Source organism: Monodelphis domestica, chromosome 2 (genome assembly GCF_027887165.1).
Source record: "Monodelphis domestica isolate mMonDom1 chromosome 2, mMonDom1.pri, whole genome shotgun sequence".
NCBI lineage: Eukaryota > Metazoa > Chordata > Mammalia > Didelphimorphia > Didelphidae > Monodelphis > Monodelphis domestica.
Window position 1 is genome coordinate 302123076 of NC_077228.1, and position 27915 is coordinate 302150990.

Below are 27915 nucleotides of genomic sequence, written 5' to 3' on the forward strand. Positions count from 1 at the left end.
CCCTCCCTCCCTCCCTCCCTCCCTCCCTCCCTCCCTCCCTCCCTCCCTACAATAAGTGTAATGTTTTGGGTACCCTGAAGGTTAAGTGACTTGCCTAGGGTAACTCAACTAATAAGTATTTGAGGTCCCATCTGAACCTAGGTGTTCCTCACTCCAGGCCTAGCTGGAGTGTTTGCCATTCCCTTCTCTAACTCATTTCATAGATGAGGAAATTGAGGCAAATGGGGATAAGTGACTTGCTCAGGGTTACAGAGCTAATAAATATCTAAGGGTGGATTTTAACTCAGGTCCTCCTGGCCCCAGGCCCAGTATGCTATCTACTGTACCACCTAGCTGCCTTTCCACATAGATAGGTTCTGCTAAATACTGTTCATAAGCTCACAATTTTAATTGTACTTATTTATCATTTACAAGGTGTTTATAGAACTCTATTAACTCCTCTCTTGAAATTTGCCTCTTGGGGGCAACTGGGTAGCACAGTGGACTGAGCGCCAGGCCTAGAGACAGGAGGTCCTCCGTTCAAATCTGCCCTCAAGACACTCCTTAACTCTGTGACCCTGGACAAGTCACTTAACCCTCATTGCCTAGCCCTTACCACTCTTCTGCCTTGGAACACAGTATTGATTCTAAGATGGAAAGTAATGGTTTAAAAATAAAAAGATTTGCCTCTTTATCATGTCATTACAACACAGATTATTTGCTTCCTCAGAAGTTATGTAGAAGCTCCTCAATTGCACAGTTAAATAACTTTTGAAATATGGAAATTTATTTTTGTGCTTGCTGAAAAATGCTGCTGGTACTGTAGTTTGAGTTTGGAAAATATATCTTTTTCAGATTTGTTTGGGAATAGAAATCCTGCTTGTTTTGACTTCTGACAGCAATGGAAATGTATAAAGTAGCTTGATATTACGTGTGATTCAAACAGCATTGTTTTTAAGTTTCACATATGAGTGCGATTTTGCCTTTAATTTTAGGTTGTGTTCATGAAGAACATCATCAAGTTTGCAGCAAAGGCTAATTTCAAAAACCAATGAGTGGTTGAGGCAGTTCTTCTCATTCAGAAAAATTTCAGTCTTTGTCCAGAGCTCAAAAAATCAAAATTAAACCATTTTTCACTCTTCTTCAGTTTTTGTTTTGATACGTAGGTACTGGTGCTAAAAATAAAACAAAAGGTCACAGTACAAGAGTAATGTGTGATGCTCAAACACTGTTCAGTTAGGACTGCACACTGATTTGTAACCACTCCTGGTCTGTGTTGCAGTGACTTCATTTTGCTGTTGTCATGCAAACTCAGCCATAGATAATACCTAAACCAATGACCATGGCTGTGTTCCAATGCAACTTTGAGACACTAAAATTGGAATTTCATATAAATCTCATGTCACAAAATGTTCTTCTTTTGTTTTTTTCCAATCATAAAAAAAAACACATTTTTAGCTCATGGACTGAACAAAAATGGGCAGTTAGATAGTTTGCTGACCCCTATTTTAAAGCTCTGAAAAATGAAGTGACCTTCCCAGGAACAGATGACCAATATGTGTATAAGGCAGATTTTGAACTCAGATCTTCTCAGCTCTAAGTTCACCTTTATCCACTAGATGTCATGGTCTACCATATAAAGTATGTCTGTTTCAAGTGGCTCAGTGGATGGAGAGCCAGGCCTAGAGGTAGAAGGTTCAAATCTGGCTCCAGACATTTCCTAGCTGTGTGACCCTGGATAAGTCCCCCCAGTGACCTAGCCCTTACTGTTCTTCTGCCTTGCAACTATCAGACTTGATAGTTGGTGTCAGTTCTAAGCCAAAAAAAGGGCTTTTAAAATCAAATCATTCTTAGTTTATAGGGGTAACCAAGTGGCATAAGGGTGCTAACCCTGGAGTCAAGAGACCCTGTGTCCAAATCCAGCTTAAGACATTTACTAATGTGACCCTGGGCAAGTCACTTAACCCTGTTTGCCTCAGTTTCTTCATCTGTAAAATGATCTGGAGAAGGAAATGGCCAACCACTCCAAGATCTCTGCCAAGAAAACCCCACAAGGGGGCCATGAAGAGTAAGACAGGACTGAAAATATGATAGAAAACAGTTTATAGATTATATAGAGAAAAACTGATGTCTTGACCTATTTTCTATGTAGTAACAAGGAGGGGACGCCTATGAGAAACAGTCCTGTGTCCTTTTCCCCCTCCCAAACCACACACAGCGAATCGGGAGGAGCACCAAACCTCTGCCCAGACTGTCAATGAACATTGCCTTTCTTTTTCCATCTACCACCACTGGGATTCTTCTGCCCACAAGATACTAGCAAATAAGCCTGTGTGTATTGTTTACTTGGCCCTCTTCTAACTGAGCTCAAGCTGGCACTCTGATTCTTTGCAGGAGGGCTGGTGGGTGATTCATCCAAGTCATTAGTGTCAGGCTGGAGTTAGCCAATTATTATAAGAGCTACTTCTCTAGAGAGGCTGTTGCCATATTCCTGGTGGACTTGGCTTTCAGTCTTACAACTAGTTAGCAGCTTTTTTCCAGTCTTCTTCTTAAGCCTTTTGTTTGGGAGTATGGAGATGGAAAGGCAGAGTTTCTTCTTAGCTAATCTAGAAAGTTATGGACTAGTTTGACATCGTTTTCTCTTCTTCAAATTATATATTTTTCCTACCAAAATCCTGCTCTGGTGCCTCATTGTGGATGGAAATGATACCAGATTTTTCCTGGATTCTTGAGGTCTAATCCAAGAAAACACGAGCTTGTTTGCCAAGCTGGAATGGCCTTGACCACAAAGTATATCTGTTTTTTGAAGACCAGCCTAGATAGGTAGAGAGAGTCTTATTACTGGTAGGTGAGTATTAGTGTCAGAAATGGGAATATAAAGTAGAAAGAATAATACAGCCTTTATATTGTGTGTGTCAGCATTCATTTAACTCTTCCCCATTAAAATGTAAACTTCCTGAAGGCAAGGACTGTTTCAATTTTGTCTTTTTATCCTTAGCACTTAACAGGGCTCCTGGTATACAGAAGGTGCTTCATAAATGCTTTTTGGAGCTATCAATTATTGGCACTCTTTAAGTGTTCAGTGACCAACTAATTCACATATTACTGGATAAATGAAATCATAACAATAATGACCTTTTCATTATAAATGAAACCACAAGGAAATTGTGACTAAGCAAATAAGAAATGTAAGGAGTGATTTCACTTGTATGCTTAAGGGTAACAGCTTGATACAGTGGTGAGAATTTTGTTTTTTAAGTCAAACATTCTGAGTTCTAGTCTCAACTCTGATGCTTACTACTTTTGTGATATTAAGCAAACTGCTTAATTACCCTGGGCCTCAGTTTCCTTATTTGTAAAATGAAATTGGAATATATGGTCTTTGAGGCCCCTTCCAATTCTAGATCTAGCATCCTTTTTTTTTTTAAACCCTTACTTGCTGTTTTAGGAACAACTCAAATTGATACTTGCTTGTCAGCTCCTGAAGAGGGGAGGGAGGGAAGAGAATCATAGAACCTTGGAAAAATACTTAAATAAATAAAATTGGAAAAAAAGGAACAATTCAAAGACAAAGGTTAAGGGTTAAGTGACTTGCCCACAGTCATTTAGTTAGAAAATGCCTGAGGCCAAATTTGAACCCAGGTTCTCCTGACCCCAGGCTCTATCCACAGTGCCACCTAGCTACACCCTATAATTCCTTAGAGCATTGTTTCATTGACTCTTTGGTCATTTCTCCTTGAAGTTCTTATGATGTACATAAGCCAAAGGACTAACTACTTTGAATATAACCTCAGACCAAGCATTGCCAGGCATGATGGTAATAACTGTTACCAGATTGGCAAAGGCTGGTGGATCGCTTGAGCTCTGGAGTTCTGAGCTACAGGACATTTAGGCAATTGAGTGCCACTGCACTTCGAGTCTGGATGAAAGAAGGAGACTTGGTCTACGATGAAAAGTAATAATTATAATAATAATATTCCTCAAACCAAGGCATTATTTGCTTCCTGATGCTATCAGGTGGCAGGAATCATTCATACCATGTTGGAATGTTATGGTTCAGAATTAAGGGGGAAAAGAGGCCAAATGCTGATAGCCTAGGAGACACTTCCACAGATGATGAATATTTTCTTCCAGGAGAGAGTTGAAATCAAATAAGAAAGAACTTTTAAAAGAAAGAAAGAGAAAGAAAGGAAGGAAGGAAGGAAGGAAGGAAGGAAAGGAAGGAAGGAAGGAAAGGAAGGAAAGGAAGGAAGGAAGGAAGGAAGGAAGGAAGGAAGGAAGGAAGGAAGGAAGGAAGGAAGGAAGGAAGGAAGGAAGGAAGGAAGGAAGGAAGGAGAGAGAAATGCATTGTCTTGACAGACAGGAAATGAGAGGCAATTGATGGAGGAGTCATTTCTGAGTCAGCTTTTTTCATATCATTGACTCATTAGAACAAAGGTAAAACATCTGAACCATACCAGTAAAAAGAATGAAAATTTGAAAGGTGATTCTGTAGTACAGTTAGAACAGCTCAACCTCATTTATTCAGGCAAACAATCAACTCATAAAAATGGAAAATAAAAAAATAAATTACATCATTTTGAGGTAACTCCATTTTCTAATGAAGGCAACTGCATCAAGAAAGACCAAAAGATGGAGAAAACTGCTGGAACCAATGAAAGAAAGGTGACTGGCAACCCAAGATTTTACAAAGTACTATCTGTAATTTATCACATCTTAAGACATCTTAAGTTGTCTGAAAAGTTAGAGAATACAAGTTTTCTTTTTTTTAATTGTTGATTTAAAAAAAATCTCACCACTTATTTGGAAGAATAAAATTACAGCCCTCAAGTTTCTCCAGCAAAGTGCATCTCAGAGCACATCCTGAGATCTTGAAGTTTCCTTGTTTATCAACCCTCTGATTATTAGTCAGACAACAAGGGATGAAGCAGAAATAAAAATAGATAATATTTGTAAAGTGCTTAACACAGTGCCTGGCACATTGTAAGTACTTAATAAATGTTTTTTTCCATTTCATTCCAAATAGATATTCATTAAAGATGTTTGGCTCTTTTGAGGAGACTGCCCCAAGTGGATTTTGAGTAGATAAGAAATTCATTCCCCTTAGATCAATGAAGTCAAATTCAAATAAAAGGGATCTCTACATAACACATATTGATTTAGGAAACTACTGATGAACATCATCTATGTGATATTTATATTATTATTATTATATTTATGTTATATTTCCCAATTACTTTTTACTAGTTCAGCCTACACTAGGGAGTTTTACTAGTTCAGCCAGAAAGTTTGATATGACTTTGACATCCTTACTTCTGAGAATTATGTTCTGATTCCATCAAGCCTATAGTGCTATAATATCTCCCTAAGGAAATTCAACAGCTAGATGACTCTGTAGAGAGAGCACTGACCCTGAAGTCAGGAAGACCTATCTCAGACACTCTCTAGCTGTGTTATCCTGGGCAAATCACTCAACCTCTGTTGGCCTTGGAGGCATCTGTTTGGTACAGTGGAAGAAGCACTGGACCAGAAGTCAGAAAGACTCGAATTCAAATTTGATCTCAGACACCTATTAGCTACATGACCCTGGCCAAGTCACTTAAACTTTGAACACCTTAATCCACTGGAGAAGGAAATGGCAAACCATTCTAGTATTTTGGCCAAGAAAACGCCAGAAGGAGTCACAAAGACCCAAACTCAACTGAACAACAATGAAATTCAAGACTATTCAAAAGAGTCCAATCTAACATTCCATTAGGAAATACCAAATGAATGAAGAATGCCTATTGTCTAGGCTATGGCATGTATCTAAATGATCTATTGACTTTATTGCTATATCCATTTTGGATGAACATTGCAGATGGGCCATGAGCTAAGACCAGGAAGATGAGAGCTGGCTGATAATGCTATCAGTAATCCTAAATTTTTCCAATAGACAAGCTTACCTTACTTAAGCACTAGTATTCTAATGATGCTGTATTACCACAAATGATTGGACACTGTAGTCTCCAAAGAGTCAAAAATTGTAGTTGTCCCCCCAAAAAGAGACACATGGTAGATTTAAGTCTAGTTTATTACCAATGTTTCATGAAAGAAGTGATATAAAGGAGATTAGCAAGGAAATGGCCAGTTGCAAGAGGTAAATAGCTAAAATGCTGTATGATGCCCATAGATTATCAGAATTCCTAGAGAAAGACCTCCAGAGTGTCAACTAGATAAATCACTTATGGATGATCTTTGGAAGGGCATGGGCAAGAGTTGCATAAGATGAGCAGATATGGGTGCTGTCTTCTGTTATCTTTTAGAGTCAGCATCCATATCATTAAGATCACAATTCCATTAAACTGCTTAATTTTTATCCGTTTAATATGAAAGTAGATATTTAGGTTTTTTATAATTAAAATAGTCAAAGAGATGGAAATTGTTCTTTTTTCCTTATATCTTGTCATTTTCGGCAATCTGGAAAGTGATAGGATATAATAGACCTTCTGTTTAGTGTACAACTAAAGCCTAACAAAGAACAATTGTACAAAATAGTAATTGGCACCAAAAATAACTGTTCCTTCTTACTGAACAAAACAAGGAAAGTTTTTAAAGTACTTTAAGTGTTTGTACTTTTTTAAAAGGAAGATATTTAAATAAATTACTGGATTGATTAGAAATGGCTTAAGTTAATCCATAAACATATATATATATATATATATAATATCTTAGACACTTTTTCTTAAAATATTATAGAAATTCGTTTGGACATTATAATTTTTTCTTTTAAAATCTACTTATCACTATCTCTAGCTTTTCTCCTTATCCAAATATCACTAGTTCAGTCTTTCCTTTGGAAACTATCACTATTAAAACAGGCATTTAATTTGAAGTAATATTTTTTTTAAATTTCTGCTTTTTCCCTTTTATTCTTCAAAGTGACATCTTAAATTTTTCATGTTTTTCTTTATTCAGAATAATTTTAATGAATACTAGAGTAGAATTTTATTTTTAAAAAATCACTATATGAATAGAGAGCTCTGGTTTCTTTACTGTGAGGGCTCATGATTCAAAGCTGCACTCTTAATGACAATAGAGGGACAGTAGAGTGCAAGGCCTAGAAGACTCAGATTCTTACTAGCAGTGTAACCCTGAACAAGTCACTTAACCCTGTTTGCCTTAGCTTCCTCATTTATGAAATGATCTGGAGAAGGAAATGGCAAACTACTCTAATGTCTTTGCCAAGAAAACCCCAAATGGTGTCACAGAGAGTTGGAACACAACTGAACAACAACAATATACAAAGCATTGTGCTAAGTGCTAGAGTTATAAGTAGAATTGTCAGGTAGCCCTTATTTTCTGGAGCATCTTTTTTATTTTAAAAAATAAAAGAGTTAACTCATTCCTGCTCTTTTTTTAACTTTACTGTCACTTCTCCAATGACTTTTCCTAGTGGAATCATCCCTTGTATCAAAGAAATCTTTAAAGACACTAGCAGCTCTAAATTTTTGAAGTGTGTATGTTCCAGCTATGTATAGTCAACTGTATCCTAAAATATGAGATATAGGATCTTATCAGAGGTTATTCTAAAACAAAGGCAATTGAAACTGTGAAGCCAAGTAGTTAATGGAAACTTTCTCTTAGTATATATTCAGATATGTATTTTAATAAGTATTTATGAACCACATGAGTTAATAAGGGAAGCTCAGTTACATCACCTTTTATCACCTTTCATATTTTTTCTCCTGGTGCTATTAGGGAAGGGAAGTGAGAAGACAAAGACCAGAAACTTCTTGAAGCTACTTATGGAAAAACAGCTAAGGCTTATTCTGTCATTAGGAATTTCCTTCTCAGTATTCACTCCCCTAAATAACTTAGGACTTTCCTTCTACCCCATCCCTTCTTTTCCTGTATTCTTTCCCTTTCTACCTCCTTTCTCTTCCCTTTTCTTCTCATCATCCTCATCAGTAAGCATTTATTAAGTGTTTGCTACATCAAAAGAGCTGTGCTAACTGTTAGGAATACAGAGCAGGGTACAATCCTTGTTGTCAATTTGCTCCCATTTTAATGGAGGAGACAATTTGCAAACAACTATGTCTATATAAGATATATACATTTTAATTAGATATCATCTCAGGGGGGAGGCAATTGCAGAGGGAGGGAAGAAAGATAGAAAGGGTTGGGGAGTCCTAAGAGCAGGATTGGAGCTGAGTCTTGAAAGAATCTAGGAGGGAGAATTTTTCAGGCATGGGAGACAGGCAGTAAACAAGGACAGCTGAGAAAGGGATTATTTTCCTGTCTTTCCTTTTTTCCAATCTTCCCTTTCCTTCTCTTTTTCATATTCCTTCCCTTCCCAACCCTCCCTTTTCTCTTTTGCCCCTCCTCCTTTCTCTTAACTTTCCTTCTTACCTTCTTACCTCCTTCCTCATTCCATTTCTTTCCTTTTTCTTTTCCCATTCCTTTCCCATCCTTTTCTTTCTCTTCCATCCCTTCCCCTCCCCTTTCCCTTCATTTCTCTCCTCTCTGTCTTTTCACTCATCCTTTCCTCTTTCCCTTTTCTCATTTGCCCATTCCCCCATTTCATTGTCTTCTTTCCTTAGCTTTCCCTTAGCAACTTCTAAAACAAGACATATCTGTCCTGAAACTGACTAAATCTTTTTTTTTCTTTCCCCTTGTCTTGAATTGCTGCTGAGCCTTGAAATAGCTCTGAGGTGGGTGGGAAGTTGAGCAAAAGCTTCCATAGATAACCACCTAGGGAGACACTAACCCTAAATAATTGGGCCAATGCTCTTGTCTATGTTTCACTGCTTATAAATGAAGCTCGACTTGAAGGTCTCTTCCTCTCATTCTTTGGAAACTGATGGCAAGCGGCCCTCTGGTTGTTTTTGTTTGATTTAACAATTAGGAGTTTCTTAAAACAATTTGTTAAATTGAAGGTCGTTACTTAAATATTTCCTTTCAACCAGATTACTGCATCTGCCTTTATCCCTGACTAACTTGAAGCTGAAGGCTTTGTGGCTGTCTGACAACCAGTCCCAGCCTCTGCTTACATGCCAGACTGACACAGACCATGAAACAGGAGAAAAGATCCTAACCTGTGTTTTGCTTCCTCAACTGCCTTCTGAACCCAGTTGCTCAGGTAAATATAATTTAAGCATCATTTCGACCTTGTCACAGAAATAACCAAACATCCTGCTTCATCTTGTAGCACTCTTCCAATATCTAGGTCCAGTGAGATGAATAATTGCAGGTGTTCTTTTGGGATGAGCCCCTCCTTCGCTGATGTGCATCCCTTATGTGCTTGCTAATACATGAAGTTCTTCAGAGTCCAAAACCTTTTATTCCCAGAATTAGGGTTTGAAGTTTAAAAGAAATGTGATGAGGAGGCAGCTAGGTGGCTTAGTGGATTAAGACAGGTTTAAATATGTGAGGTCCAGTGTTCAAATCTGTGTGACCCTGGGCAAGTCACTCAACCCCTGTGGCCTAACCTTACCATTCTTCTGCCTTGAAACCAATCCCCGCAGTATTGATTCTAAAACAGAAGGTTAGGGTTTAAAATATATATCTATATTTATTATATATATTATATAATTATGATTTTTTAAATTTAAAGTTTAAATTTTTAAATTTTAATTAAAAATTTTTTTAAAAGAAAAGAAATGTGACTCCTTAAGAAGTTACATGGTAACAAATTAATCCTAGTGAGCAGATTTTGATAGGGGAAAAACATGTGAATATTGAGTTCAGAAGAGGAGTAATAGGCTATAAATACTTAAAAAGGGATTTGGAACCTCCCATAACCATCTTTTTTTTTTAACATTTTTGCACAAAATCTACTTTGCCTTTGTCGCCTTAGTCATATGGACGCCTTATAAATTTAAGGGAGTTGGAAGCTATGGCACATATATGTAATCTCTGCTCCTGGATACTGAGGCTAATGGGCTGCTTGAACTCGGCAGTTCTGAGTTGCCATGGACAGTGACATTTAGCCCTAGCTCTACTCTCATGCCTGGCTGGTTGACCAAAGGGAAGAGAATTGGTCCAAGTTAAAAATAGGAGAGGGTGGTGGTTCTTTCAGCCTAATGAAACAGGGAGACCCAGTATCAGACAGTAACAACAACTTTGAAGAAAGAAATTAGGTAGTACATATTGTGAAAAAAAAAAGTTAATATCTACTGTATATGTAGCTGGAGCAGCACATATTTTTCCTGAGAGAACACTGAACAGAAATTCCTAAAAAGGATTCTATATGTGGTTAAGGCAGTTCTGTGGTGTGAATGACATTAAACACAGAATTCGGTGAATAGGTGTAGATGTATGGATTATTTGTTGTCCTAGACTTGGAGTCAGTGGGGTATGGTAGATAATATACTAGAGGAGTCAGAAAACTCGGTTTCAGATCTTGATTCTGCTCCATTATACCTGTTAATTTTGGCAAATTACTTATTATCAATGGGCCTTTGTTTCCTCCTCTGTAAAACAAAGGCATCAGACTTGGTGATCTTGAAAGTCCCTTCTGCCTCTAAATTAAGAGCTCATTAGTTCTATGAGTTGGCATCTTACTTCCAGCTGTAGAAATACTTCATAGTCATCTGGCCTTGGACAAGTTAATTAACCTCTTAGTTTCCTTTTATTCATTTACTAGCTGTGTGACTTTGGGCAAATCACTTAATCCTGTTTGCCTCAGTTTCCCCTTCCATAAAATCAGCTGGAAAAGAAAATGACAGACTACTCTGGTATCTTTGCCAAGAAAATCTCAAAAGGGATCATGAAGAGTCAGACATGACTGAAAAAACAATGCAACAACAAAATTCTTTATATGTAAAATAAAGAAAATCAGAGATCCTTGTAACATCAAAGACCCAGTAATATTGTAAGGAAAGCTTTTTATAAAAATATAAATATGATAGAATTTTAAGTGTGAAGAGCCAGTTCATACCTGCTAAATTGATCTTATTTTCTAGTGGTAACTTAACAGCCAAACAAGGGCCTTGCCCTCCTTTTCAGGAGTTATACACCAGCTCAGTTACTGATTTGAAACCTGTTTTCCTATACACTGGTTGGCTTTTGAGTTGAGCCTAATGAAGAACATAATGAATGTTTGAAATGTAATAATTAAAAATTGGTTGCCAAATATAATAGTTAAAATTTTGGTTTGACAAAAAAAATGTTTAAAAAAAAGAATTGTGGTCGCCATATATAAAATTAACTTCTTAAGTCAAAATTTTGTTAGTAGCTCTTAATAATTTAATTTAATATAAATATAGTAAAAGGAGGGAAATGTATGAGGGAAGTAGAAAATATTTCCTAGCCTACCACCTGAGAGGTCCTATGCAAAGAAATGTAGCTCATTTGATCTCCATGTGGAAGTCTGGCAGCTTCTTCAACAAGGATCTCCACAGCATAAGCCTCTTCCTTCAGCTTGATTTACTCCACCAATTCTATGCAGCACAAAATGCTTCTTCAGCCTGACTCACCAATGCCGAATGCATCTTTGTAAAGAGCCTCGCAGAATGAATCACAGAAAAAGCCTCCTCTTCAGCTAAAAATGCATCCTCAGGAGTCCTTGGGCAGTTTCTCCACATCACTTCCTGTATCTCTTCCATTTCACAGGAACCAATCACAGCCTCCCAATTTGCCTAGCACTGCCCAAGTGGGGACAGTGCTTGTGGTCTTTGGGAGTGTGAACTTTCTTAGTTAATGGCTTACAAAGTGTTAAGTAGTTTAAGTTCTTGATTGATTAACTGAAAATAGTCAAAGGGAATAAAAATTCCCTTTCACAGAAGGCAATGGCTACCTGAGTTGACACACTTTTGGTTTAATCTGTTCTTTTGTCATCCCTACAGAGAACTTGCCCCGCTGTGGGGCCCTGGAAAGCTTAGTCAATGAAATGTCAGATGAAGCATGGAATGAGCGGGCAGTCAACAGAGTCAGTGCAATCCGATTTTTGGAAGATGAGAGGGATGAAGAAGATAATGAAATGGTATGTTCTTTAAATGAACCATATTTCTAGGTACATGAGGAAGCTCAAAGATGGATGCTAAGTGGCTAATCAGCCATTTCCTTTTATTTAATTTTATTTATTTATTTTAAAACAATATCTTTCCTCTCTGGGAGTTGGCAATTATTTTTAGGGTACAGCAACAATCTATCATTTTTTTGTGATGTATTTTGATATTTCTATTCTCAACACAGCAATGCTGCTTTGCAAAGTGGTAAATAAGGCTATGTATTCTATTAAAAAAAGAATTTCAGGTTAAGGATTTATTTTTCATTTATATTTTTTTGCTTATTTCAGCCTTCTTTTTCTTAGAACCTATTTGGTTAGGATTTCCTCTCCATTTCCTAACAAATTATGAGTTCTCACTGCAGTGTAGACCATCTTGAGTGAGTTCAGTCTCATTCCATTAATCTTGCCTCCTATTACACCAAGTGCCTTTCCCTCTATTCTGCAACCAATTTACCTTGGCTATCCTGTGGAGTATTCATAATTATGACAAAATTGGCACCCTACAAATATGTCATTAGAATTCTTTACCCAGGGACTCTCTTTCCCAGCATCCCAGTTGCATATATCTCCATTATGTACTAAGTAGGGAAGATATAAGTTTTGTGTAGCTCCTCCCTCTTGCTCTCTTTTACTGGGAATACAGTTTGTGGAGGTTGGGGGCGAGCCAGGCAGGAGAATTTTACCCATGTGGTTTTACATTAGGCTTTTATACTTTGGTTCTTTAATTTCTTCTACTCAAGTGATTTCTAATAAGTCTTATAAAATATAATATTTGGAGTTATTGGATAGTCATTTAAATTTTACACAAACTTTTTAGTAGAATAAATAAACCATTCAAAAGCTCCAGTTACCTATATTTATGCTATCTGAATGAAATCACCTTTTGAGAGTCATTAGCATAGGTTGGCTTTGAAGGAACAATGTTCTGTGGGAGATGAGAAGGGAATAAATATTATAATAAAATGTAGCATCTTCTAGGGTATCTAGCACTATGCTAAGTACTTTATAGATACTTTCTCATTCAATCTTCTCAATCCTACAGGGTAGGTGCTGTTATTATCCCCATTTTACAGTTGAGGAAACTGAGGTAGACAGTGGTTAAGTGACTTGCCTAAAGTCCCATTGCTAGTGAGTGGTCTTCCTAACTACAGACTTTTATTCCCTCTACCTAGCTGTCTTAGAGTATTTAGAGTCCCACAGAAGGAGAGTGACAGTTTTTTCGTTCTTTTTTGATGATGCTCATGTTCTTTATTACAAAATGAAGACCATAAATTCAGCAAAAAATGAGATAACACCCAAAAGAAAATAATCCATTAATAGGTTCTCTTTATCTTATGACTGTCTAGGTTTAAAGTAATTGTTTTATTAATGGCATCTCCTTTTCTAAAAGGCCCCTTCAGTGCTACTTTAATATCCTCTGGTTGTTTGAAGGCATTGTGGCAGAGTGAATAGGAAGTTTACTTCAAGGCCAAGAGTACAAGGGTTCAAATACCACCTCCGATACGTATTGGTTGAATGAATGGCCAAATCACTTAGCCTCTGTCTGCTCCAGAGAGCTCTCTGACAATTATAAAGAAAGCACCAACTGGTATGGGTCGGAAGATTATCCTTACATCAATGAAATTACAGGTCTAGCCTCCATCTATCTGGCTATTATTCTCAACTTCCAGTTTCATAAGTGTAGATGTTTTCTTACTCTTAATTAATCCAGTACACAAGCTTACATTAATTCTGAAAAAGAAAATACAATTGACAATATACAAAAATTAATTTTCTTCCCTTGCCAAAAGTCTAAAGATGAGAGGTCCGGCCCCATAAAATACCATAATTTTAATTTAGAAGTATTTTCTCCCCTAAAGAATTCTTTTCACACTCTTTCCCCATCTCTCTATCTCAGTCAATGATTTTATTGAGAAAATGTCTTTTTCCACTTTTAAAATTTTGTTTAGCACATATATTTGAGCATCCACTGTATTTGATATTTTACTCTACTGCTTTTTTCTCCCCTTCACACTAGTTACTTTTTTAGCATCTCTTTTTTCCTCATAGTAAACCTTTCTTAACTGACTGGTCCACATTCCTACTCTTGAGCTTCCATTAATTATTAGAAAAGTTATTGATAGTAAGTGCAAATCATTGAGGCTTGGGTACAATAGGGCTGCATTTCGGTTCACTCTTAAATACTATTCCCAAGAAAGTGATACTTGATGTTTAAAAAAGAAAGTAATGGATGTCTTTTGTTTTTCTAGCAACTAGATTCCCCTCTGTCTACCTTCCCACTCCCCCTCCTCGTGAGCTACCCATTTTAGCAAAGAATTAAATTAAAAAGGAGGGAGAGAAAAGTTTAGCAAAATTAACCAGCACTTGGGAAAAAAATATAGTACTATATACAGTGTTCCATGTTCCCTTTTCCTTTGCAAAGAAGACTGGGAGATACCCTTTAGTCTAATTTTTTAAGGCCGGTCTTGACCATTATAATTTTATGGTGTTCAGTTTTCATTATTTTGTCATTCTTTTGAATTTTGACAATACTCAGTTGCAAAGGCCCCCAAAGCCTGTGCCCTCCTTTTATTTTTTTTTAAGAAAAATAAATAAAGACATTTTAAGAAAATGAAATAAAAACACTTATACTGCTGTTTGTTTTTTCAGAGAACACTTCTAAGGCGAGCCACTCCACACCCAGGAGAGTTAAAGAGTATGAAAAAGACAGTGGAGAATTTACGGAATGACATGAATGCTGCAAAAGGACTGGATTCGAACAAAAATGAGGTCAATAATACCTTTGACAGAGTGACCACTTCTGTGTAAAGCCTCCAAGTTTTTACCTCCTGTGTCTTCCCCTGCTGTCGAAATGGTCCTGTCTTCCAAGGAATCTCATCCAGCCCTTTGTCTTAACCAGATCCTGACCCATCATCTCCTTTTACCGCCTAGTGGAGGGTGCTGCTGTCTCGAAGGAAGTGCCTTATACTAACCAGTTGTGGCACCAGTAATCTCCAGATAATATATTTTTAATGGATTTTTGGTCACTTTTAATGAGTAGAATACACTACTGTACAACTTCACCTGTCATTGTTGTCCTATGTTGGGGGAAGGAGGGATTTTGACCCTCTCCCCCACAGTGCTGGGATCTTTTAGACCCAGGTATACTTGGACCTACTGATGAAAGATATAGTTTTATGTGAAAAAAAAAAGATACTTTTTTAAACATTTTTTGGCAGCTCAGATGGTGTAAATTTTAAAATTTTGTATAGACATTTCATAAGAAAATTATGTATTTCTTTTTTGTTGTTTTATCTGGAAAACGGTACATATTTTACTATTTGTGGGGTAGGGTGGGGAGGGAAAGACAGTCCTGAAGTATTCATTTGTATTTGTACCACCCAGTTGTGCCTTAATGTGTGTCCTGTTGTATGTCATCCTAAACAGTGGCATCCATCCCTAAGCGGAGAAATTAGGATAGGGGGATGCACTTTTTTAGCCATATTTTCTCTTAAATTGTTTGTTTGTTTTTTTAACCAACAAGAGGGTAGGAAGTTATCAAGAGGGACTCTTGACTTAGAAATCATATCTGCTTGATTACCTGAGAGATGAACCTGCAGGTCTAAGCTTCTACTGTTTGATTACTTACACTTTAAAACTTTTTACAAAGACAGTGTCTTAATTGTTCAAATGCAATGAGGTTGCCCTTGCTGGTGAGGCTTGTGCCATTTGTAAACGAGAATGGAACAGGAAGCACAGTAGGAGATTGGTTCAGAGTACATTAGGAGAACAAGTAAATGTACCACAGAGGAAAGCATGATGCTATTGAAAACGGCTTTAGAGGTTTTATATCCAGATATAAAACCATAATAAAGCAGAAATCTTATAACTATACCAGAGCAACATTGGTGTCATTATGAGTGCAATTTAATTCGAAAATAGTTTGTTGGGAAAGGTAACAAAATGCTCTAAAAGATGTTGAATAAAGTAGCCAGTTGTATTTTGGGGCAGGTAGACACAGGGAAGGGATGTGTGTGCATGTGTGTGTGTGTGCTTTTGTCTGTTAATTTCTGCAAGAGATTGTGTAAAAGTGATGAATATTTTAAGCCACCACCATTTATAACATGGTTTATGACAAGAGGTTGTGATGTACATCACTCGCTTTGATAAAATCATAGCCTTTTGAAAGAACTGAAAGACATGTTATTTTTATGGGGGGGAGAGAAAAGGGCAAATATTATGGACTACAGTTAAGGTGGAAATGAATGCTGCCAACTGACTAAAAGACATCAGTGGAATCAAATTATCTCCCTAATGAAGTCAACTCACCCTGGACAGTGGCATCCAAGACTTTTTTTTTAGCATGAATGTATCCAGGTGTATTTTTTTAGTGAGCTGCATTTCTTAAAGATTTATTTGGTTTTGCTCTTATAATGAGTCATTTTCATTACCCAAGACATGTGTTGGTTTTAAGTTTAGGCACCTTTGGGAGCTGCATTATTACTCTCAGTCGGTCAGATCAGTTAATGCTCACATTTGACTTCAGCTTTCTGTTGGACTCACTGACCCACGAGGAGAACCATTCTAATCTTGGATTCTTTACCAATCTTGTTCTAACTAATCAAATTAAATAATACGTTTCTACTACTATAAATTTCCTTATTATTTAATCTGTCTTTATAAAGGTCTTAAAAAGCAACAACAACTAGGTATTTATTGAATTGCATGTACTCTGGCAAAGAGGTTCCAAGCCATTTCTGCAGCCTACTCTTGGAAAAGGTTTGGTGCTTCTGCAGTGCTGTGTTGTACCATGTCATGCTCTACTTGTTTCCACTCTTGTTTTCAGTGGATGAATAGAAACTTTTGATCAAATGCAAGGAGACAGCTTGTATTTTGGCTTATGCAGTTAAAAAATCTGTGGGAGTGATGTCATAAGCATGTTGTTTTTCATCAGCCGATCAATTTATTTAAAAAGAAAAATCCTTTTGATTCCAAAGCCATTTTGTTTGTTTTGTTTTTTAAATAAAAATCCTCTACTCTTTATTACTCATTGGGTCATGGCTACAGTAGACTAGAGAAGGATGAGATCCTTCTATTCCATTTATATTTAAACTTTTTTGGACAGTTTCCTGCTAGGAGGAAAAAGACCAAATCTACAAAGGTAACGACTTGGTTGGTTTGTGACTATAACTATCTATGTAGAGAGGAGCTGGAAGCCCTTAGGGCAATTTTAAAAGGGGGCATGTGTAGGATTACATTACACATGGATTAAAAACTGGCCTCATGCCTTTTCTAACTGCACGACCCTGGGCAAGTCATTTAACCCCAGTTGCCTAGCCCTTGCTGCTTTTCTGCCTTGGAACCAATATTTAGAATTGATTCTAAGACAGAAATTAAGAGTTTTTTTAAAAGGCAACAATTCTTAAAAAAAACCAAAAAACCCTAAAATGGAATATACAGTAATCAACTAGGAAATTCCAATAAGTAAAGTACTCTTGCTAGGATGATATATAGTAGATAGTAAATCTTAAGGACATATGGCAGGATTGAGAACTGGTGATTTTTGCTTGGTTTGATTCAAATGCCAAAGATTCCTAGCCTTTTATTAGTTCAGACTGTTACTCAACAGTTTTAGTGGCATCATTTTGTCTCTTTAGCATTTCCTACGGGAAGAGGAACAGCATAATATGTGGCCTAATATACTTCCTGGTTTTGTATAGGTGAAAGATGTGAGCAGCCAGAAAAGAGGCTAACATTGCCATATCTGTTCACCCTTCTTATCTTTATCCCCCATTTACATGGAAGGAAATAGCATCCCAAACAAACAAACCACCTAAGGAAATAGAACTATAAACATTGGAGTGGGTGTTCTTAAGCTTTTGGGAGGAGATGTTATGGAGCCCTTTGGCAATCCAGTAAAGCCTGTAGTTGACTCTTCAGAATGATCTTAATGGATAAAATATATAGGTTTACAAAAAAAAATGAATTATTTTCAAAGATAGTTATAAAAATACTTTTTTTTTAAGTTCATAGAACCCCATGCATTAGATGAGAAAATAAGTAAAAATTATTAGTGGAAATGGGGCCAGTAAAGTAAACTGGAAGCCAATGGCATGTTTGCCCTAGACCCACATGGTTTAATTGTTTTCATACTGGAACATTCAGAGGCATGCTACATAGCTCTAAACTTTTTATTTTGTCTGGTTCCCTCTGTCAAGAGGCTTGCTAACTGTCTTCAAGTTAAAATATTCTAAGTAGAAGATCAACCACCATCCTTGTGCAGAAATCCTTCTGTCATCTCTTGGGAAATCTACCACACTTAAGGGAGTTTAAAAAACAAAACAAAACCCATAATGAAAAAGGTGGGAGGTGGAAGAAAAAATCTGGAATGGACAGGAAGTTCTCTGAGCAAGTAAATCTCAATCTTGGTCCAGAGACTACTATGGGAAAAGTTAGTGACTCAATATAGGGGATGGTTGTGCAATACTTTTATAATGAGGGACTCTGTATTGTGTAGATGCTCATTAGTAAAAGGAAAGAGGGTCTAATCTCAGCAAATTAAGAGGTGATTACCATGAGGAATTCAAAGGTATTGGCCAACTTTTACAAGAGACATTCTCAATGAAGCCAGATTAACAGCAGGAGAAAAAAAATTGCCATGCTAGAAAAAGCAATGACCTGGATAAGCCATAAAAATGAATAAACACCAAATGCTAAAAATGTAAACAATTATTTCTAGCTTAGAATGTTTACTTCCTTTGAAAAATATATGGTTAATTTGGAACCGATTTGTCCAGGCAGGTCAACATCCTCTTGGTCCCCTCCCCTTGTTTCCTAAGCATTATTCTGTCAAGGAATGCAAATTACATAATAGCCTAGCCAAAACATAAACAGGAAGCTATAAAATATGCTGTTACACATTCTAAAGATAGAAATAGGGACTGGATCTGTGATTTCAATATTATTAAAGAACTTCCAGGTGAGGAAATGAATTCAGAACAAGTCAGCACCTCCTCTGCAACTTGAAGTTACCCAGAGCACTTAGAAAATGTGATTTGCCTAGAATCATATATCTAGGATGTGTCACAAGTGGAATCTGAACCAATCTTCCTGAGTTCCAAATCAGTCAATTAACATTTATGAAGCCCCTACTATGTGTCAGGCACTGTGCTAAGAGCTGAGGATACAAAAAGAGACAAAAGACAGACCCTGCCTTTAAGGAACTCACAAGCTAAAAAGGGCAAAAATGAAACAAAGAATCTGAAAAGGATGAGGAGAATGAGGAGTAGAAGGATACCCAGCTTCAATGAATTAAATGAGTTGGCTGCCCCGAGTGCCCTCCATAGATGGGGAAATTTAGGGGAGTCTCTCCAGTGTCCACCCTGCCAATCCCAGGGAGGAAGGGACCCCTGTGGCAAAAAGAAGAAAAAGTACTAGGGAGGGTGTGAGTTTCAGAACTGATGTGATCTTGCAGGATGATGACTGTGATGAAGATTCTAGAACTTCCCATTTCCAAAACTAACCTGTTAAAGCTTGTTATAGGCTCTGCAATGCTCTGATTGATCTGAGCCCTTTGCTACAGGTAAAAATGATATATGATGAAATCAGGGCAGAACATAGTTGGGAAGGAAGTATTAGTGATCTAGTATTTTTATGTTCCGTTTTAAAGTTTGTAAATTGCTTTACAAATATTATTAAAAATCCTAAGAGGTAGGTGCTTTTAACTATTATCACCATTTTTCTGATAAGGAAATGGAGGCTTGGGAAGTTAGGCAACTTCCTCAGTTACACAGCTGGTTAAGTGTTCAAGGACAGACTTGAACTCAGGTCTTCCTTACTCTGGAGTCAGTGCTCTATCCACTAGCTGTCCAACTAAGGAAGGGACAACCTTTTAGATAAATTTGATTTTATATCTGAGAAAATATAATCATTATTAGAATACCCCTCTAGACTTCCTCTTCTCTTTTTTACTACTATTATTTCCTTATTTTTTTTTGAAGCCCAAAGCCACATTGGAAAGAGAAGAGATATGGGAAGTTAGGAAGTAGAACCATTCCCCTAGCCTTTGCTACTTCTTTACATAGTGAAAAATCATGGGGTACAGTAGTTAGGGGAAGACTGAAGGGGCAATTAGTGGATAGAGAGCTGGACCTGGAGTCAGGAGAACCTGGGTTCAAATTGACCCTGGGCAAGTCACTTAACCCTCTTTGTTTAGCCCTTACCACTCTTCTGCCTTGGAATCAACACATAGTATTGATTCTAAGACAAGGTAGGAATTTTTTAAAAGTAGAAGACTGGATATTTTCTTTGACGTTTGGAAATCTATCTTAGAATGCTTTATAGCTAATTTTTTCCCATATCACTTTCTGTCATTTCTTTGATTTTTGTACGTTTTTATGATAACATGGTGGAAAAAAGGGACAAATAATGGAAGATATCATTACATTATTGATCTACTTTTAGCCATTTTTCTTCTAGTAATATCTCTTCCCCACCCCCACATAGCACTAACCAAATTGTTTTACTTTTAATTTCTTTGCTATCATTTTATTTTCTCCTCCCTCATCTTTTCTCTCTTTGAAACCTTTCCTTACTTTGGGGTCTATTCCAGGAGAGACCCACAGATGTAAGAAATTGATCAATTGAGAGATATTGGCTAAGAGCCAGTTTTATTTCTGGTTTCCTTTGGGAGAAAAATATTGAGGGACCACTCCATCTCACAGGAATCCTTTTTTTACTTTTATTTATTTTTTTTTTAAGTAGACAGCTAGACTGAAAAAGGAAACCAAATAAAACAACCTGATCCCATAGCTTTTGTTCAACATAGGCTACATGGGGTGCTTAGAGCTCAGCATTGGGATCTGACAATGGGCCAGGAGAGTCATGTAATCCTAAACTAAGAGATTGGGACAGTGACCAGGACACCCATGGGAGGCCTTTTGCCAAAACCTGGTGAGTTGTATTGGGCAAGAATCTGATTAGGCTAATGCTAGAAGGTGCTTTCTTTGGATGCTGTAGCATTTTTTCTAAACTGGTAAGAATAACAGGCTATTCTTTCTAACAGACAACCCTTTCTATACAAAGACTGTGTTACTGATACAAAGCCAGGAGGGGATGCATTTTGAGTTGGCTTTTAGAGTTGGAGGATCACTGTTGATTTATACTCTATACCTTTAAGTTGGTCCCTGTGACCAGTAGCTCACATCTGTGAGATAGCAGGCCCCTGTTAGGGCCATGGTCCTACTGCGCCCTTTACTCCAATAAAAGAATATTTTAAATTATTTGGTGATAAGTATGACAAACTTTGTAGGTTCCCTTTGTTGTTCAGTCATTTTGGGTATGTCTGATTCTTTTCATAACCCCCATTTGGGATTTCTTGGCAAAAATACTGGAGTACTTTGCCATTTCCTTCTCCAACTCACTTTACAGATGAGGAAACTGAGGCAAACAAGGTTTAGTGACTTGCCCAGAGTCATAAAACTAGTAAGTATCTGAAGCCAGATTTGAACTCAGGAAGATGAGTCTTTCTGAGTCTAGACCCCACATTCTATCTATTATACCACCTAGCTGCCATAATCAATGGCATGAAAATTAAAAGTGATTCAGAATGAAAATTATTCCTCATTAGTGAATGAGAGTTCATTTGTATACATTTCACCATTATCTGAAGTGACCATTTATCTAGTAAATGAATTTCTAATAATAATTCCAATATGGTTAATAATGATTAATGAGTTGTTGGCTAATTTAAAGGGATTGTGAGTGATTTTTTAAGTCTCTTTTTAAATCCACACCATAGTGTAGTAAAAAGAATGCCTAACTCAGAACTAGAAAATCTGAATTCTAGGTCTTAGCTTCACTAGTTCATTTTAGTTGTAGGTCCTTGTGTAAACCAAATGACCTCTTCAGGCTAGTTTTCTTGTCAGCACATTGAATACTCTTTATACTACCTACTTTCACATGGTTTTTATGAGCATCACATGAGATGATGTGAACCAAGCACAGTGCTTGACACATGGCATTGTTGTGTTTGACTCTTCCTGACCCCATGGACCACAGCACTCCAATGCTGTCCATGGGGTTTTCAGAGCAAGACACTAGAATGATTTGCCATTTCCTCCTCCAGTCAATTAAGGCAAACAAGAAGTTAAGTGACTTGACTAGGGTATCACAGCTAGGGCTTGAGATCAAATTTGAACTTAGGTCTTCCTGCCTCCAAACCTGTAGATCCATTCATTGAGTCACCTAGCTGCCTGGACACAGTAGAAATGTTTCTTGATTGGGCAAAGAACTTTTGACTCAACAAAAGAAGTATTTATTTAAACAGTCACCTTGCTAGGAGTTGAGGAGACAAAATCATGAATTGAAATAACCTGCCCATAAGGAGTTGGCATTCTTCTTTGTAACCATAGGCTACTGAATAAATGGAAGCAATTCTAATTTGCCTCCCTCTTTGAGAGCAGGTAAATAATGAAAAATTCTAAATCAATAGTGCTGTCATAGCTTACTCTTCAAGGGAGAACAATGGTGAAGGTAGTCTGGGTGATAGTGTAATAGCTCTGAGAAGGGGAGAAGTTAAAATTTATTTATTTATTTGTGAAACCTTTACCTTCTATCCTAGAATCTATAGTTTCCAAGGCAGAAGAGCAGTAAGGGCTAGGTGGGCTAGGCAATTAAGGTTCTGGCATCTGTCCAGGGACACACAACTAGGTAGTGTCTGATGTTGGATTTGAACCCAGGGATTCCTGACTCCCAGCCTGGTTCTCTATCCACTGAGTTCCCAACTGCCCCATATCTCTTGTTTCTTAAGGTGTAAAGGGGGATTTTAAGTCTCTACAAATGACCATTTGGAACGACTTGGCAAATGCTACTTTTTATTTGCTTATTTATTTTTTTAAGTAACCTATTTAATTAAAGCAGGACTGTAAAAAAGCAGGACTTTAGGACACACATAGGGTAGACATGAAAAAAAGTAGCCCTACTTCCCAGTTTCCATAACGTTGGCGTTTTAGTCATCATTTTCACCCATGAAGAGACTAGACTAGATCCCTGTTAATTATACAGACTAATGCAACACTTTGTCACGTTATACGAGGGTGCTCCGAAAGTCGCAGGGCAGTTTCAGGGTATTAAAGTTGACAGCTGCACTAAGACTTTTGGGACACCTTGGATATGAATCGGGGACTAACCAATGGCGGACCCGCTCCTTGGAGCATGGGGATTTATTTGGCGAGCCTGCTGATGGGAGGCGGCAGAAACACTTTTCTTCTTTACTTCCTACACAAGAAAGGTGAAACTGTAGTCCAAGGAGCATCCTGTACAAGGGCTGCATTGCAAGCCCCTGGGACAGCCTTCACTGAGCAATGGAGCAGGGTTTTGTTTTGTTTTGTTTTGAAACTCAGCAGTAGGCTGGTAATGGGTGAACTTTTGTTCCAATCAGGGTCCCCAGAGTAGGAAGTCAATACTTCATAGGCTGGAGGTAGAAGGACTTTTGTTTAAACTTCTCTCACACAGCAGAGGCTGCAGGGAAAAACAACAACAACACACCTACTAGTCTGGGCATTGAATGTTCTTCCTTGGGTTTTGTTCTTTCTGCCCATCAGCCTGGAGGCTGGATGGGTGTGGCCAGTTTCGGGTTGCACTGGGAGGTTTCGAGAGAAAGGGCTGTGGGTTGGGTCTGTTTAGGCTTGGGTTGGTTTTGTTTTGAGTTGCGGGGTTTTCTTTTTCTTTTTCTTTGGGGGAGGGATGGGTTGTAATTTTTGTGAGAGGGTTCTCTTGCATGCTCCCGAAGGGATAATTATGCGTCTACCTTGCTTCTCCTGGGTCTGTTGGCACAGATGAAGCCATTTATAGGTACGTAGTGGATATGAAATGGCCTAGATCAGCTCTGTGTGTTCAGCTGTGTACCTGAAGCTTTGAAGTGTGGGAACAGCGCGAGCTACCTTGGGACACCAGGCTGGATGCCTAGCATCCTTCTGTTGATACCAAACACAGTGGCTTCCCATGAAGAAGCAATGTACACTTGGGCTAAGCAGCAGATTGGAAACCTGGGGCAGTCAGTTATCATCATAATCCTCATTATAGCTAGCGTTTATATAGCACTTTAAGGTCCTCAAAACATCTTTCAGATAGTCTGTCATTTGATCTTCCTTCCTTCTTTCGTTCCTTCGTTTGTTCCTTCATCCTTCCTTTTCTTCATTCCTTTTCTTATTCCCTCCTACCTTCCTTCTTTTCCTCTTTTCCTCCCTTTTCTCTTTTCTTCTCTCTAACCCTTTCTGTCTCCATCTTTCTCTTCCTTTCTTCTTCCCTTCACTCCTTTTCTCCCTCTCCCTCCCCACCTTCCTTCTTTTCCTTTTCCTCTTCCTTTATTCTTTTCTTCCCCTCTATCCCTTCTTCCTTCCTTCCTTCCTTCCTTCCTTCCTTCCTTCCTTCCTTCCTTCCTTCCTTCCTTCCTTCCTTCCTTCCTTCCTTCCTTCCTTCCTTCCTTCCTTCCTTCCTTCCTTCCTTCCTTCCTTCCTTCCTTCCTTCCTTCCTTCCTTCCTTCCTTCCTTCCTTCCTTCCTTCCTTCCTTCCTTCCTCCTTATAAGGTACTAAGACTCCAGATGAATTACTCCTTTTATGCCTAAGTTGTTTGCCATTGGACTCTGCTTGACCAGATGGTAGTAACATGGACAATAACAGAAAGTATGTTATAGGTTATGTTTATTTTCTTTTTCTTGAATAAATTAAACTAAGATAACAAAGTCAGCCCAGTGCATTTAGTACGCCCAACCAAAGGGTAACTTGGTTGAAAGCATGCCCTAGCTCTGGAATTAGAATACCTGAGTTTAAATCCTGCCTCTGACAATGACTGTGACCTTGGAAAAATAATTTTCTTTAAGTGGTTGAAGGTTCCATCTCCTCATTGGCCACCAACCCCATCTGTAAAAATGAATAAAGGGTCTCCAAGGTCTCTTCTATCTCTAACTCCAAGTTCCTTCTAGAGTGAGTACCAGCTGGAGTGGACCAGTAGACTTCCCTTTGGTCATTTGATGTACTGGATTGTAGAGAGAAGTTCAGGACATTTAATCCCATTTCCACTTATGAAACCATTTCAATTTTAGAAGCAAATTTTCCTGAAATACGTGCATAAGCAGACCACATAATAGTAATAATAATGATAACTTGCACTTATATCGTACATTAAAATTTGAAAAAGCACTTTATGTATGTTATGTTAGAGATTCAGCTCATTACCAGAGGTCTGCAATGCTGCCTCCTTGGGAGGAACCAGATTAAAATGTAATTGGGAAATATTTAACAAAATAAATAAAAATACAATGGAACATAGATAATATATGGTTTTTGAAGTCTATGTGTTACCCCCAGGTATCCTTATATAAATAAGGCTTACGGGCCCTAATTTCCACTGAGTTTGACAGCACTGTGTTATATCATTTGGTTTGCATAATAACCCTGGGAGGTAGATGCTATTATTATCCTCCTTTTACAGTTGTTCCAACTGGGTCTTTGAATGCCAAGTAAGAAACTTGCTACCTCCTATGGGAGACAACATAATACAGCAGAAAGAGGGAAGGGGGAAAGGAATGAGGCATATGGTACCTACAATGTGCCAGGCACCATGCTAACCATTTTACAAATAGGATCTCATTTGATTCTCACAACAATTTTACATTTGAAGAAACCGAGGCAAGCAGATTTTCAAAGTGACTTGCCCAAAGTAAGGGAAAGGGTGCTAGATTTAGAGTCATAGGACCTGGATTCATTTTCCATCTTTGTGTCTTATACTATCGTGTGATATTAGGCAAGCCACTTAACTCTCTGTCTCAGTTTCCTCATGTGTAAAATGAAGAGGGGTGGATAGATTGACTGTAAGGGACCTATCATCTCAAAACCTTTGATTCTCTCTTCCACAAAATAAAACTTTTACTGCAACCAACAAACAAATTGGTCCCTTCCCTCCCATCATGGTAGAGTGAAAAGAATTTTGGGTAGGGATTCAGAATCCCTAGGTTCAAATCCCAGTTCTGTTATGTACTACCTCCATGATCTGAGGCAAGCCAATTGACCTTTCTGAGTCTCAATTTCTTTCTCTGCAAAATGAAGGAGTTGGACCAGGTGGCCCCCAAGGTTCTTTCAACTCTAAATCTCTGCCTCTATGATACCTCTTTTGTTCTGATTCTTTTCTATAATCAACAGATTGCTTCCTCAGCATTTCTTCTTTTTCTAATTGTATATTTGAATTTCTTCTTTGGCACCCAGTTTTTCTTAAGATCATCAATTTGGAGCTAGAAGGAACTTCTGAAGCCATCTAGTCTATCTGTTCATTTTGTTTTTATTTTTAAAACCCTTACCTTATGACTTAGAATCAATACAAGTATCTATTCCAAGGCAGAAGAGTGGGAAGGGCTAGGCAATGGGGGTTAGGTGACTTGCCCAAGGTCATACATCTAGGAAGTGTCTGAGGCCAGATTTGAACCCAGGAACTCCCATCTCTGGACCTGACTTTCCATCCACTGAGCCACCTAGCCAGCCCCATCTGTTCATTTTATAGATGAGGAACTCAGGCCCAGAGGAATAGGATTTAACCAAGGTCACAAATGTAATATTAAAGGCAAGATTTGAACCCAGACCCTCTGATTCCAGAGCCAGTGCTTTTTCTATTGTACCATGCTACCTTCTTTCATTTGTATTCCATTAGAGTGAGCAAAGGAAGAATATTTATTCAGCTCCTACAGTGTATCAGGCATTGTACTGAAGCACCCTACAAAGAACATCTCATTTTTTTCCCTCATAACAACCCTGCAAGGTAAGTACTATTATTATCCTCCTTTTACAATTAAGGAAATTGAGGCAACAGAGTTAAGTGATGCTCAGGGTCACACAGTAAGTATCTGAGGCAGAATTTGAATTCAAGTCATCCTGACTCTGGGCTCAAGGTTGTATCTACTGTGCCACCTACGATACATTATACCATCATGGATCTCTTCAATTCTTTAAAAACCTAGCTCAACCCTCTTTATTCTTGCTACAAGATGTCTTGCACCTCAGCCTTTTCTTTCTAAATAACCTCTTTTCCATTTCCCCCAGATTCTTAGCACAGCTGTATTTCCATAAGGGGAAATTTATTGCCTCCCATTTTATTATTTGTTTGGTCTTGAATCACCATGATGGGATGTTTGTCTTTATGAATTTTTGGAAGTTTGTGTTTTAGAAAAATTGGACTTAGTTTTGCAAATAAGTCTATGAAATTGAACTGGCATCACAATTTGCACTGGGAGGGAGGTCAGTCCTTGCATTTCTTGTAGTCTTCAGTCTCTCAAGAATATGAAGTTGCTCTGGGCATTTAGCATCTTCCTGGTGACTCCAAAATCAAGTGAAATAAAGCTGGAACTTCTTTCTTGTGTAAAACCCCAGAGAAGGCAGTCACTTGGATCGTGAATAAATGCTGTTTTGAAAACATTTAGCTTATTTTTGATCTCTTAGGGCTATTGGCATTTGTGCCATTTCTTTTATATTTAAATAGGTTTTATGTCTTTTACTACAGTGAAGTGAGAGTGAGAAGATAGTAGAACATGAATTCAAATCCTGTTTTTGATCCTTTTGACTTGTATGATTTTAGGCAAATCATAAAACTTTCTGGGACTTGGTTTCTTTACCTGTAAAATGAAGAGGTTGATAAGATGATCTCTAAGGGTCCTTCTAGAATCTATGATCCTAAGTCTATGATCATGAACTGGGAAAGGTCTGGAACTAAGGAGAGGGAAGGTAGAAAAGACTGATTGGGATAAAGGATAGAAGCAGAGAAACGATGGAATGGAAACCGGTGAAGTTTAGAGCAGAAAATAAAAGGGAAAGGGGAAAAGTAAAAGTAAAAGGAAGAGATATTGTTGGTAACTTCCACTCCTAGCATCAGGAGCATCATTTTGACATCTTAGTTAATTCAAGTTCTAGAACTCCACGAG

General features: G+C 37.9%; 1 protein-coding gene across 1 annotated transcript in view; it reads left to right on the forward strand.

Moving 5' to 3' along the window:
* The window catches only part of LRRC1 (leucine rich repeat containing 1), a 183696-nt gene extending 166700 nt beyond the window's left edge, over positions 1–16996 (forward strand). Inside the window, exons 12-14 of the mRNA XM_056818409.1 lie at positions 8928–9100; positions 11808–11944; positions 14621–16996. Of these exons, the coding sequence (XP_056674387.1) occupies positions 8928–9100; positions 11808–11944; positions 14621–14779 (469 nt within the window). The 3' untranslated portion in view covers positions 14780–16996. The remainder of the gene's footprint in view (positions 1–8927; positions 9101–11807; positions 11945–14620) is intronic.
* Positions 16997–27915: the final 10919 nt, after the last annotated feature.